This window comes from Mytilus trossulus, chromosome 14 (genome assembly GCF_036588685.1).
Source record: "Mytilus trossulus isolate FHL-02 chromosome 14, PNRI_Mtr1.1.1.hap1, whole genome shotgun sequence".
NCBI lineage: Eukaryota > Metazoa > Mollusca > Bivalvia > Mytilida > Mytilidae > Mytilus > Mytilus trossulus.
In genome coordinates this window covers 345,710-358,209 of record NC_086386.1, presented here as the reverse complement: position 1 = coordinate 358,209, position 12,500 = coordinate 345,710, and the positions used below count along the sequence as shown (strand labels likewise).

The following is a 12,500-nucleotide window of genomic DNA, read 5'->3' as shown; positions in this document are numbered from 1 at the left end:
TTGGCTACTTTCTTGCGGTAATTGGTGACTTTTTTGCGGTATTTGGCTACTTTTTTGCGGTAATTGGCTACCTGATTCGCGGTAAATGGCTACTGAGGTGCGGTAAACGGCTACATCATTGCGGTAAAGGCTACAATGTATCCATTACCGCATTTCAGTAGCCAACCACCGCCTGCGGTAATCGGCTACATCATTGCGGTAAAGGCTACAATGTATCCATTACCGCATTTAAGTAGCCAACCACCGCCTGCGGTAATCGGCTACATAATTGCGGTAAAGGCTACAATGTATCCATTACCGCATTTAAGTAGCCATATACCGCTGCGGTAGACGACTACATCATTGCGGTAATGGATACATTGTAGCCTTATTACCGCAATAATGTAGTAATTTACCGCAAAATGTAACCATTTACCACAAAAAATGTAGTCAATTACCGCAAAATGTAACCATTTACCACAAAAAATGTAGTTAATTGCCGCAAGATCTATGTATTTACCGCAGGAAAGTAGCCGTTTACCTCAAATATGTCGCCTACTACCGCAAGTATGTAGCCGACTACCACAGCGGTATATGGATACTCGCTTGTGGTAGTTGGCTACTTTCTTGCGGTATTTGGCTACTTCATATGCGGTAATTGGTTACATTTCGCGGTAAATGGCTACAATAATGACAGCAATAGCTAACATGGATACATATTTTTTTATGTTTTAAGATTTTTTTATGTTTTAAGGTTGCAATGACTAACAATAACGGATGTTTTGATATTCTGAACTATTACTTTAAAATTATTTTCATATATGAGTAAAATAGTAATATTTTTTCTAACTTGAAAATATTTTTTGATCATTTTTATAGTTTTGACCCTTTGCATGCACTTTTCAGCGGTATTTTTTACTGTTTCTCATTCGTAGAATGAAAGTCAAGTTAGTATTAATGTGTTTTTAGTGTGTACTGTTGTCACGTGTACATTTCCTCAACCCCCCTATAGATTTTTAGATTTATACTCACATTAACCATTTCGAAAAATTCACCACCCCACCAAAGACTGGTTCTGGTAGTTGTTGAGAAAATGATAGGTAAAATGTTTGTTCTTTGATACTAGGAAATTTTTTAAAGAAAAAAAGGTTTCAATAGAATAAAGTAAGAGATGATTTTTACCAGAAACAGAACTTAATTTATAGTTTTTGACTGTACAAAAATCAAAGGCCGAAATGTAGTCTTCAGAATTTACAAAACTAAAAAAAACCAGAGGAAAAGAATTCATGACACTTAAAAACAAAAGAAAAACACACTAGAAAGAAAAAAAATTGGTGGGGTGATTCTTTCTCTGAAAAAGAAAAAAAATACTGAATATGTTTGGTTTGTTGTTAATCAAATGACTAATGATATGAAATGAAAAAATATTCCAATCAACGGACGGACGGACGTAAAAGTTGCATTTTATGCTCGACCGAGTAACTTAAAATCTGGCACATCAAAGTTCTGGTTTTGAAAATATTTAAGCATCCGTAAATTCAAAATGAGACGGAAAATGAAGAAAGTGCAAGTAACAGACTGACGGACAAATTGACCAATCAAAATTGGCCTTACATGTCAAACTTTATGACGAAAATTATACGTCATTTCACATATAATGCATACTAATTAGCGAGTGTTTAGTTACTTTAATTAATTTTCCTGGTCTTGCATATTTTTTCTGGGTAGATGTCTTTATTTGAAAAAATAGAGTAACCTGTTTGCTAATTTTTCCAATTTTTGTTATCAAAATCTATCAAGAAACAAAAAAGTTAGCAAAAAAATAAGGGACTAACCTTTTATGTCTGTAACCATCGACGTCCTTCAGCAGAATGACTAAATAAGGTAACGACAGTCCTGAGGTACCCTATAGACAATATAACAAAATACATTATTAGGGGTAATAGGACAAAACACATCAGGATAATAAGTTTGTACAGTTATTATGATGTATTGATTCATGTTGTCGCGTATAAACGACTGAAATAGAAAATAAATTCAGTTATACTTATTTTCTCTTTAGAAAAGTAAAGTAGCCATTACCGCTATTTGGACTGTCATACCGAGAAAACGAACAAACATCAAAAAAAAAAAAAATAGAGATAGGGTTTTGATGATATTTGGCACAAATAGGATTAGCATAGTGACAAACGTTGGGCAAAAATTTCAGAGCGATACCTTAAGAAATACAAAAGTGACTTAGTGGAAAATCTACATAAGAATTATGATCGTTGTCCTGGTATACCCACTTACTAGTATATGACTGAGAATGTCTATTTTTGATACCCCACCCCCCATTTTCGGGGACAGGGTTAAGGGCGTTTCGGGCTCAAACTGTAGCTTCTTCAGCTAATCCAAAAGTGCCCCTTTTAAAATTTCTAACCCTTTATCGGAACCCATCAGGGTTTGCGGTAGAGTTTGGTAGCCAACAGCTAAAAATTAGGAAGGCCCAGGATAACCCCTTTTGGGTGGATATTTCTCAAATAGGGGTACTTAGATCTAACTTCAAAAACGGCCCCAACCCCCTGGGGATTTTCCTTAACCCTGGCCCACCACCACTTTTATGTAGCCAACCATGTAGCCACAGGTCGTGCTGCTAATTAGGGTTAGGGTTAGGGTTAGGGTTAGGGTTAGGGTTAGGGTTAGGGTTAGGGTTAGGGTTAGGGTTAGGGTTAGGGTTAGGGTTAGGGTTAGGGTTAGGGTTAGGGTTAGGGTTAGGGTTAGGGTTAGGGTTAGGGTTAGGGTTAGGGTTAGGGTTAGGGTTAGGGTTAGGGTTAGGGTTAGGGTTAGGGTTAGGGTTAGGGTTAGGGTTAGGGTTAGGGTTAGGGTTAGGGTTAGGGTTAGGGTTAGGGTTAGGGTTAGGGTTAGGGTTAGGGTTAGGGTTAGGGTTAGGGTTAGGGTTAGGGTTAGGGTTAGGGTTAGGGTTAGGGTTAGGGTTAGGGTTAGGGTTAGGGTTAGGGTTAGGGTTAGGGTTAGGGTTAGGGTTAGGGTTAGGGTTAGGGTTAGGGTTAGGGTTAGGGTTAGGGTTAGGGTTAGGGTTAGGGTTAGGGTTAGGGTTAGGGTTAGGGTTAGGGTTAGGGTTAGGGTTAGGGTTAGGGTTAGGGTTAGGGTTAGGGTTAGGGTTAGGGTTAGGGTTAGGGTTAGGGTTAGGGTTAGGGTTAGGGTTAGGGTTAGGGTTAGGGTTAGGGTTAGGGTTAGGGTTAGGGTTAGGGTTAGGGTTAGGGTTAGGGTTAGGGTTAGGGTTAGGGTTAGGGTTAGGGTTAGGGTTAGGGTTAGGGTTAGGGTTAGGGTTAGGGTTAGGGTTAGGGTTAGGGTTAGGGTTAGGGTTAGGGTTAGGGTTAGGGTTAGGGTTAGGGTTAGGGTTAGGGTTAGGGTTAGGGTTAGGGTTAGGGTTAGGGTTAGGGTTAGGGTTAGGGTTAGGGTTAGGGTTAGGGTTAGGGTTAGGGTTAGGGTTAGGGTTAGGGTTAGGGTTAGGGTTAGGGTTAGGGTTAGGGTTAGGGTTAGGGTTAGGGTTAGGGTTAGGGTTAGGGTTAGGGTTAGGGTTAGGGTTAGGGTTAGGGTTAGGGTTAGGGTTAGGGTTAGGGTTAGGGTTAGGGTTAGGGTTAGGGTTAGGGTTAGGGTTAGGGTTAGGGTTAGGGTTAGGGTTAGGGTTAGGGTTAGGGTTAGGGTTAGGGTTAGGGTTAGGGTTAGGGTTAGGGTTAGGGTTAGGGTTAGGGTTAGGGTTAGGGTTAGGGTTAGGGTTAGGGTTAGGGTTAGGGTTAGGGTTAGGGTTAGGGTTAGGGTTAGGGTTAGGGTTAGGGTTAGGGTTAGGGTTAGGGTTAGGGTTAGGGTTAGGGTTAGGGTTAGGGTTAGGGTTAGGGTTAGGGTTAGGGTTAGGGTTAGGGTTAGGGTTAGGGTTAGGGTTAGGGTTAGGGTTAGGGTTAGGGTTAGGGTTAGGGTTAGGGTTAGGGTTAGGGTTAGGGTTAGGGTTAGGGTTAGGGTTAGGGTTAGGGTTAGGGTTAGGGTTAGGGTTAGGGTTAGGGTTAGGGTTAGGGTTAGGGTTAGGGTTAGGGTTAGGGTTAGGGTTAGGGTTAGGGTTAGGGTTAGGGTTAGGGTTAGGGTTAGGGTTAGGGTTAGGGTTAGGGTTAGGGTTAGGGTTAGGGTTAGGGTTAGGGTTAGGGTTAGGGTTAGGGTTAGGGTTAGGGTTAGGGTTAGGGTTAGGGTTAGGGTTAGGGTTAGGGTTAGGGTTAGGGTTAGGGTTAGGGTTAGGGTTAGGGTTAGGGTTAGGGTTAGGGTTAGGGTTAGGGTTAGGGTTAGGGTTAGGGTTAGGGTTAGGGTTAGGGTTAGGGTTAGGGTTAGGGTTAGGGTTAGGGTTAGGGTTAGGGTTAGGGTTAGGGTTAGGGTTAGGGTTAGGGTTAGGGTTAGGGTTAGGGTTAGGGTTAGGGTTAGGGTTAGGGTTAGGGTTAGGGTTAGGGTTAGGGTTAGGGTTAGGGTTAGGGTTAGGGTTAGGGTTAGGGTTAGGGTTAGGGTTAGGGTTAGGGTTAGGGTTAGGGTTAGGGTTAGGGTTAGGGTTAGGGTTAGGGTTAGGGTTAGGGTTAGGGTTAGGGTTAGGGTTAGGGTTAGGGTTAGGGTTAGGGTTAGGGTTAGGGTTAGGGTTAGGGTTAGGGTTAGGGTTAGGGTTAGGGTTAGGGTTAGGGTTAGGGTTAGGGTTAGGGTTAGGGTTAGGGTTAGGGTTAGGGTTAGGGTTAGGGTTAGGGTTAGGGTTAGGGTTAGGGTTAGGGTTAGGGTTAGGGTTAGGGTTAGGGTTAGGGTTAGGGTTAGGGTTAGGGTTAGGGTTAGGGTTAGGGTTAGGGTTAGGGTTAGGGTTAGGGTTAGGGTTAGGGTTAGGGTTAGGGTTAGGGTTAGGGTTAGGGTTAGGGTTAGGGTTAGGGTTAGGGTTAGGGTTAGGGTTAGGGTTAGGGTTAGGGTTAGGGTTAGGGTTAGGGTTAGGGTTAGGGTTAGGGTTAGGGTTAGGGTTAGGGTTAGGGTTAGGGTTAGGGTTAGGGTTAGGGTTAGGGTTAGGGTTAGGGTTAGGGTTAGGGTTAGGGTTAGGGTTAGGGTTAGGGTTAGGGTTAGGGTTAGGGTTAGGGTTAGGGTTAGGGTTAGGGTTAGGGTTAGGGTTAGGGTTAGGGTTAGGGTTAGGGTTAGGGTTAGGGTTAGGGTTAGGGTTAGGGTTAGGGTTAGGGTTAGGGTTAGGGTTAGGGTTAGGGTTAGGGTTAGGGTTAGGGTTAGGGTTAGGGTTAGGGTTAGGGTTAGGGTTAGGGTTAGGGTTAGGGTTAGGGTTAGGGTTAGGGTTAGGGTTAGGGTTAGGGTTAGGGTTAGGGTTAGGGTTAGGGTTAGGGTTAGGGTTAGGGTTAGGGTTAGGGTTAGGGTTAGGGTTAGGGTTAGGGTTAGGGTTAGGGTTAGGGTTAGGGTTAGGGTTAGGGTTAGGGTTAGGGTTAGGGTTAGGGTTAGGGTTAGGGTTAGGGTTAGGGTTAGGGTTAGGGTTAGGGTTAGGGTTAGGGTTAGGGTTAGGGTTAGGGTTAGGGTTAGGGTTAGGGTTAGGGTTAGGGTTAGGGTTAGGGTTAGGGTTAGGGTTAGGGTTAGGGTTAGGGTTAGGGTTAGGGTTAGGGTTAGGGTTAGGGTTAGGGTTAGGGTTAGGGTTAGGGTTAGGGTTAGGGTTAGGGTTAGGGTTAGGGTTAGGGTTAGGGTTAGGGTTAGGGTTAGGGTTAGGGTTAGGGTTAGGGTTAGGGTTAGGGTTAGGGTTAGGGTTAGGGTTAGGGTTAGGGTTAGGGTTAGGGTTAGGGTTAGGGTTAGGGTTAGGGTTAGGGTTAGGGTTAGGGTTAGGGTTAGGGTTAGGGTTAGGGTTAGGGTTAGGGTTAGGGTTAGGGTTAGGGTTAGGGTTAGGGTTAGGGTTAGGGTTAGGGTTAGGGTTAGGGTTAGGGTTAGGGTTAGGGTTAGGGTTAGGGTTAGGGTTAGGGTTAGGGTTAGGGTTAGGGTTAGGGTTAGGGTTAGGGTTAGGGTTAGGGTTAGGGTTAGGGTTAGGGTTAGGGTTAGGGTTAGGGTTAGGGTTAGGGTTAGGGTTAGGGTTAGGGTTAGGGTTAGGGTTAGGGTTAGGGTTAGGGTTAGGGTTAGGGTTAGGGTTAGGGTTAGGGTTAGGGTTAGGGTTAGGGTTAGGGTTAGGGTTAGGGTTAGGGTTAGGGTTAGGGTTAGGGTTAGGGTTAGGGTTAGGGTTAGGGTTAGGGTTAGGGTTAGGGTTAGGGTTAGGGTTAGGGTTAGGGTTAGGGTTAGGGTTAGGGTTAGGGTTAGGGTTAGGGTTAGGGTTAGGGTTAGGGTTAGGGTTAGGGTTAGGGTTAGGGTTAGGGTTAGGGTTAGGGTTAGGGTTAGGGTTAGGGTTAGGGTTAGGGTTAGGGTTAGGGTTAGGGTTAGGGTTAGGGTTAGGGTTAGGGTTAGGGTTAGGGTTAGGGTTAGGGTTAGGGTTAGGGTTAGGGTTAGGGTTAGGGTTAGGGTTAGGGTTAGGGTTAGGGTTAGGGTTAGGGTTAGGGTTAGGGTTAGGGTTAGGGTTAGGGTTAGGGTTAGGGTTAGGGTTAGGGTTAGGGTTAGGGTTAGGGTTAGGGTTAGGGTTAGGGTTAGGGTTAGGGTTAGGGTTAGGGTTAGGGTTAGGGTTAGGGTTAGGGTTAGGGTTAGGGTTAGGGTTAGGGTTAGGGTTAGGGTTAGGGTTAGGGTTAGGGTTAGGGTTAGGGTTAGGGTTAGGGTTAGGGTTAGGGTTAGGGTTAGGGTTAGGGTTAGGGTTAGGGTTAGGGTTAGGGTTAGGGTTAGGGTTAGGGTTAGGGTTAGGGTTAGGGTTAGGGTTAGGGTTAGGGTTAGGGTTAGGGTTAGGGTTAGGGTTAGGGTTAGGGTTAGGGTTAGGGTTAGGGTTAGGGTTAGGGTTAGGGTTAGGGTTAGGGTTAGGGTTAGGGTTAGGGTTAGGGTTAGGGTTAGGGTTAGGGTTAGGGTTAGGGTTAGGGTTAGGGTTAGGGTTAGGGTTAGGGTTAGGGTTAGGGTTAGGGTTAGGGTTAGGGTTAGGGTTAGGGTTAGGGTTAGGGTTAGGGTTAGGGTTAGGGTTAGGGTTAGGGTTAGGGTTAGGGTTAGGGTTAGGGTTAGGGTTAGGGTTAGGGTTAGGGTTAGGGTTAGGGTTAGGGTTAGGGTTAGGGTTAGGGTTAGGGTTAGGGTTAGGGTTAGGGTTAGGGTTAGGGTTAGGGTTAGGGTTAGGGTTAGGGTTAGGGTTAGGGTTAGGGTTAGGGTTAGGGTTAGGGTTAGGGTTAGGGTTAGGGTTAGGGTTAGGGTTAGGGTTAGGGTTAGGGTTAGGGTTAGGGTTAGGGTTAGGGTTAGGGTTAGGGTTAGGGTTAGGGTTAGGGTTAGGGTTAGGGTTAGGGTTAGGGTTAGGGTTAGGGTTAGGGTTAGGGTTAGGGTTAGGGTTAGGGTTAGGGTTAGGGTTAGGGTTAGGGTTAGGGTTAGGGTTAGGGTTAGGGTTAGGGTTAGGGTTAGGGTTAGGGTTAGGGTTAGGGTTAGGGTTAGGGTTAGGGTTAGGGTTAGGGTTAGGGTTAGGGTTAGGGTTAGGGTTAGGGTTAGGGTTAGGGTTAGGGTTAGGGTTAGGGTTAGGGTTAGGGTTAGGGTTAGGGTTAGGGTTAGGGTTAGGGTTAGGGTTAGGGTTAGGGTTAGGGTTAGGGTTAGGGTTAGGGTTAGGGTTAGGGTTAGGGTTAGGGTTAGGGTTAGGGTTAGGGTTAGGGTTAGGGTTAGGGTTAGGGTTAGGGTTAGGGTTAGGGTTAGGGTTAGGGTTAGGGTTAGGGTTAGGGTTAGGGTTAGGGTTAGGGTTAGGGTTAGGGTTAGGGTTAGGGTTAGGGTTAGGGTTAGGGTTAGGGTTAGGGTTAGGGTTAGGGTTAGGGTTAGGGTTAGGGTTAGGGTTAGGGTTAGGGTTAGGGTTAGGGTTAGGGTTAGGGTTAGGGTTAGGGTTAGGGTTAGGGTTAGGGTTAGGGTTAGGGTTAGGGTTAGGGTTAGGGTTAGGGTTAGGGTTAGGGTTAGGGTTAGGGTTAGGGTTAGGGTTAGGGTTAGGGTTAGGGTTAGGGTTAGGGTTAGGGTTAGGGTTAGGGTTAGGGTTAGGGTTAGGGTTAGGGTTAGGGTTAGGGTTAGGGTTAGGGTTAGGGTTAGGGTTAGGGTTAGGGTTAGGGTTAGGGTTAGGGTTAGGGTTAGGGTTAGGGTTAGGGTTAGGGTTAGGGTTAGGGTTAGGGTTAGGGTTAGGGTTAGGGTTAGGGTTAGGGTTAGGGTTAGGGTTAGGGTTAGGGTTAGGGTTAGGGTTAGGGTTAGGGTTAGGGTTAGGGTTAGGGTTAGGGTTAGGGTTAGGGTTAGGGTTAGGGTTAGGGTTAGGGTTAGGGTTAGGGTTAGGGTTAGGGTTAGGGTTAGGGTTAGGGTTAGGGTTAGGGTTAGGGTTAGGGTTAGGGTTAGGGTTAGGGTTAGGGTTAGGGTTAGGGTTAGGGTTAGGGTTAGGGTTAGGGTTAGGGTTAGGGTTAGGGTTAGGGTTAGGGTTAGGGTTAGGGTTAGGGTTAGGGTTAGGGTTAGGGTTAGGGTTAGGGTTAGGGTTAGGGTTAGGGTTAGGGTTAGGGTTAGGGTTAGGGTTAGGGTTAGGGTTAGGGTTAGGGTTAGGGTTAGGGTTAGGGTTAGGGTTAGGGTTAGGGTTAGGGTTAGGGTTAGGGTTAGGGTTAGGGTTAGGGTTAGGGTTAGGGTTAGGGTTAGGGTTAGGGTTAGGGTTAGGGTTAGGGTTAGGGTTAGGGTTAGGGTTAGGGTTAGGGTTAGGGTTAGGGTTAGGGTTAGGGTTAGGGTTAGGGTTAGGGTTAGGGTTAGGGTTAGGGTTAGGGTTAGGGTTAGGGTTAGGGTTAGGGTTAGGGTTAGGGTTAGGGTTAGGGTTAGGGTTAGGGTTAGGGTTAGGGTTAGGGTTAGGGTTAGGGTTAGGGTTAGGGTTAGGGTTAGGGTTAGGGTTAGGGTTAGGGTTAGGGTTAGGGTTAGGGTTAGGGTTAGGGTTAGGGTTAGGGTTAGGGTTAGGGTTAGGGTTAGGGTTAGGGTTAGGGTTAGGGTTAGGGTTAGGGTTAGGGTTAGGGTTAGGGTTAGGGTTAGGGTTAGGGTTAGGGTTAGGGTTAGGGTTAGGGTTAGGGTTAGGGTTAGGGTTAGGGTTAGGGTTAGGGTTAGGGTTAGGGTTAGGGTTAGGGTTAGGGTTAGGGTTAGGGTTAGGGTTAGGGTTAGGGTTAGGGTTAGGGTTAGGGTTAGGGTTAGGGTTAGGGTTAGGGTTAGGGTTAGGGTTAGGGTTAGGGTTAGGGTTAGGGTTAGGGTTAGGGTTAGGGTTAGGGTTAGGGTTAGGGTTAGGGTTAGGGTTAGGGTTAGGGTTAGGGTTAGGGTTAGGGTTAGGGTTAGGGTTAGGGTTAGGGTTAGGGTTAGGGTTAGGGTTAGGGTTAGGGTTAGGGTTAGGGTTAGGGTTAGGGTTAGGGTTAGGGTTAGGGTTAGGGTTAGGGTTAGGGTTAGGGTTAGGGTTAGGGTTAGGGTTAGGGTTAGGGTTAGGGTTAGGGTTAGGGTTAGGGTTAGGGTTAGGGTTAGGGTTAGGGTTAGGGTTAGGGTTAGGGTTAGGGTTAGGGTTAGGGTTAGGGTTAGGGTTAGGGTTAGGGTTAGGGTTAGGGTTAGGGTTAGGGTTAGGGTTAGGGTTAGGGTTAGGGTTAGGGTTAGGGTTAGGGTTAGGGTTAGGGTTAGGGTTAGGGTTAGGGTTAGGGTTAGGGTTAGGGTTAGGGTTAGGGTTAGGGTTAGGGTTAGGGTTAGGGTTAGGGTTAGGGTTAGGGTTAGGGTTAGGGTTAGGGTTAGGGTTAGGGTTAGGGTTAGGGTTAGGGTTAGGGTTAGGGTTAGGGTTAGGGTTAGGGTTAGGGTTAGGGTTAGGGTTAGGGTTAGGGTTAGGGTTAGGGTTAGGGTTAGGGTTAGGGTTAGGGTTAGGGTTAGGGTTAGGGTTAGGGTTAGGGTTAGGGTTAGGGTTAGGGTTAGGGTTAGGGTTAGGGTTAGGGTTAGGGTTAGGGTTAGGGTTAGGGTTAGGGTTAGGGTTAGGGTTAGGGTTAGGGTTAGGGTTAGGGTTAGGGTTAGGGTTAGGGTTAGGGTTAGGGTTAGGGTTAGGGTTAGGGTTAGGGTTAGGGTTAGGGTTAGGGTTAGGGTTAGGGTTAGGGTTAGGGTTAGGGTTAGGGTTAGGGTTAGGGTTAGGGTTAGGGTTAGGGTTAGGGTTAGGGTTAGGGTTAGGGTTAGGGTTAGGGTTAGGGTTAGGGTTAGGGTTAGGGTTAGGGTTAGGGTTAGGGTTAGGGTTAGGGTTAGGGTTAGGGTTAGGGTTAGGGTTAGGGTTAGGGTTAGGGTTAGGGTTAGGGTTAGGGTTAGGGTTAGGGTTAGGGTTAGGGTTAGGGTTAGGGTTAGGGTTAGGGTTAGGGTTAGGGTTAGGGTTAGGGTTAGGGTTAGGGTTAGGGTTAGGGTTAGGGTTAGGGTTAGGGTTAGGGTTAGGGTTAGGGTTAGGGTTAGGGTTAGGGTTAGGGTTAGGGTTAGGGTTAGGGTTAGGGTTAGGGTTAGGGTTAGGGTTAGGGTTAGGGTTAGGGTTAGGGTTAGGGTTAGGGTTAGGGTTAGGGTTAGGGTTAGGGTTAGGGTTAGGGTTAGGGTTAGGGTTAGGGTTAGGGTTAGGGTTAGGGTTAGGGTTAGGGTTAGGGTTAGGGTTAGGGTTAGGGTTAGGGTTAGGGTTAGGGTTAGGGTTAGGGTTAGGGTTAGGGTTAGGGTTAGGGTTAGGGTTAGGGTTAGGGTTAGGGTTAGGGTTAGGGTTAGGGTTAGGGTTAGGGTTAGGGTTAGGGTTAGGGTTAGGGTTAGGGTTAGGGTTAGGGTTAGGGTTAGGGTTAGGGTTAGGGTTAGGGTTAGGGTTAGGGTTAGGGTTAGGGTTAGGGTTAGGGTTAGGGTTAGGGTTAGGGTTAGGGTTAGGGTTAGGGTTAGGGTTAGGGTTAGGGTTAGGGTTAGGGTTAGGGTTAGGGTTAGGGTTAGGGTTAGGGTTAGGGTTAGGGTTAGGGTTAGGGTTAGGGTTAGGGTTAGGGTTAGGGTTAGGGTTAGGGTTAGGGTTAGGGTTAGGGTTAGGGTTAGGGTTAGGGTTAGGGTTAGGGTTAGGGTTAGGGTTAGGGTTAGGGTTAGGGTTAGGGTTAGGGTTAGGGTTAGGGTTAGGGTTAGGGTTAGGGTTAGGGTTAGGGTTAGGGTTAGGGTTAGGGTTAGGGTTAGGGTTAGGGTTAGGGTTAGGGTTAGGGTTAGGGTTAGGGTTAGGGTTAGGGTTAGGGTTAGGGTTAGGGTTAGGGTTAGGGTTAGGGTTAGGGTTAGGGTTAGGGTTAGGGTTAGGGTTAGGGTTAGGGTTAGGGTTAGGGTTAGGGTTAGGGTTAGGGTTAGGGTTAGGGTTAGGGTTAGGGTTAGGGTTAGGGTTAGGGTTAGGGTTAGGGTTAGGGTTAGGGTTAGGGTTAGGGTTAGGGTTAGGGTTAGGGTTAGGGTTAGGGTTAGGGTTAGGGTTAGGGTTAGGGTTAGGGTTAGGGTTAGGGTTAGGGTTAGGGTTAGGGTTAGGGTTAGGGTTAGGGTTAGGGTTAGGGTTAGGGTTAGGGTTAGGGTTAGGGTTAGGGTTAGGGTTAGGGTTAGGGTTAGGGTTAGGGTTAGGGTTAGGGTTAGGGTTAGGGTTAGGGTTAGGGTTAGGGTTAGGGTTAGGGTTAGGGTTAGGGTTAGGGTTAGGGTTAGGGTTAGGGTTAGGGTTAGGGTTAGGGTTAGGGTTAGGGTTAGGGTTAGGGTTAGGGTTAGGGTTAGGGTTAGGGTTAGGGTTAGGGTTAGGGTTAGGGTTAGGGTTAGGGTTAGGGTTAGGGTTAGGGTTAGGGTTAGGGTTAGGGTTAGGGTTAGGGTTAGGGTTAGGGTTAGGGTTAGGGTTAGGGTTAGGGTTAGGGTTAGGGTTAGGGTTAGGGTTAGGGTTAGGGTTAGGGTTAGGGTTAGGGTTAGGGTTAGGGTTAGGGTTAGGGTTAGGGTTAGGGTTAGGGTTAGGGTTAGGGTTAGGGTTAGGGTTAGGGTTAGGGTTAGGGTTAGGGTTAGGGTTAGGGTTAGGGTTAGGGTTAGGGTTAGGGTTAGGGTTAGGGTTAGGGTTAGGGTTAGGGTTAGGGTTAGGGTTAGGGTTAGGGTTAGGGTTAGGGTTAGGGTTAGGGTTAGGGTTAGGGTTAGGGTTAGGGTTAGGGTTAGGGTTAGGGTTAGGGTTAGGGTTAGGGTTAGGGTTAGGGTTAGGGTTAGGGTTAGGGTTAGGGTTAGGGTTAGGGTTAGGGTTAGGGTTAGGGTTAGGGTTAGGGTTAGGGTTAGGGTTAGGGTTAGGGTTAGGGTTAGGGTTAGGGTTAGGGTTAGGGTTAGGGTTAGGGTTAGGGTTAGGGTTAGGGTTAGGGTTAGGG

General features: G+C 47.0%; 1 protein-coding gene across 1 annotated transcript in view; it reads right to left on the bottom strand.

Annotated features, from left to right (window-relative positions):
• LOC134696852 (proteoglycan 4-like) overlaps window positions 1-1,020 on the bottom strand; it is an 82,049-nt gene extending 81,029 nt beyond the window's left edge. Inside the window, exon 1 of the mRNA XM_063558807.1 lies at window positions 1,012-1,020. Coding sequence (XP_063414877.1) covers window positions 1,012-1,020 — 9 coding nt within the window. The remainder of the gene's footprint in view (window positions 1-1,011) is intronic.
• Between the last annotated feature and the right edge of the window lie 11,480 nt (window positions 1,021-12,500).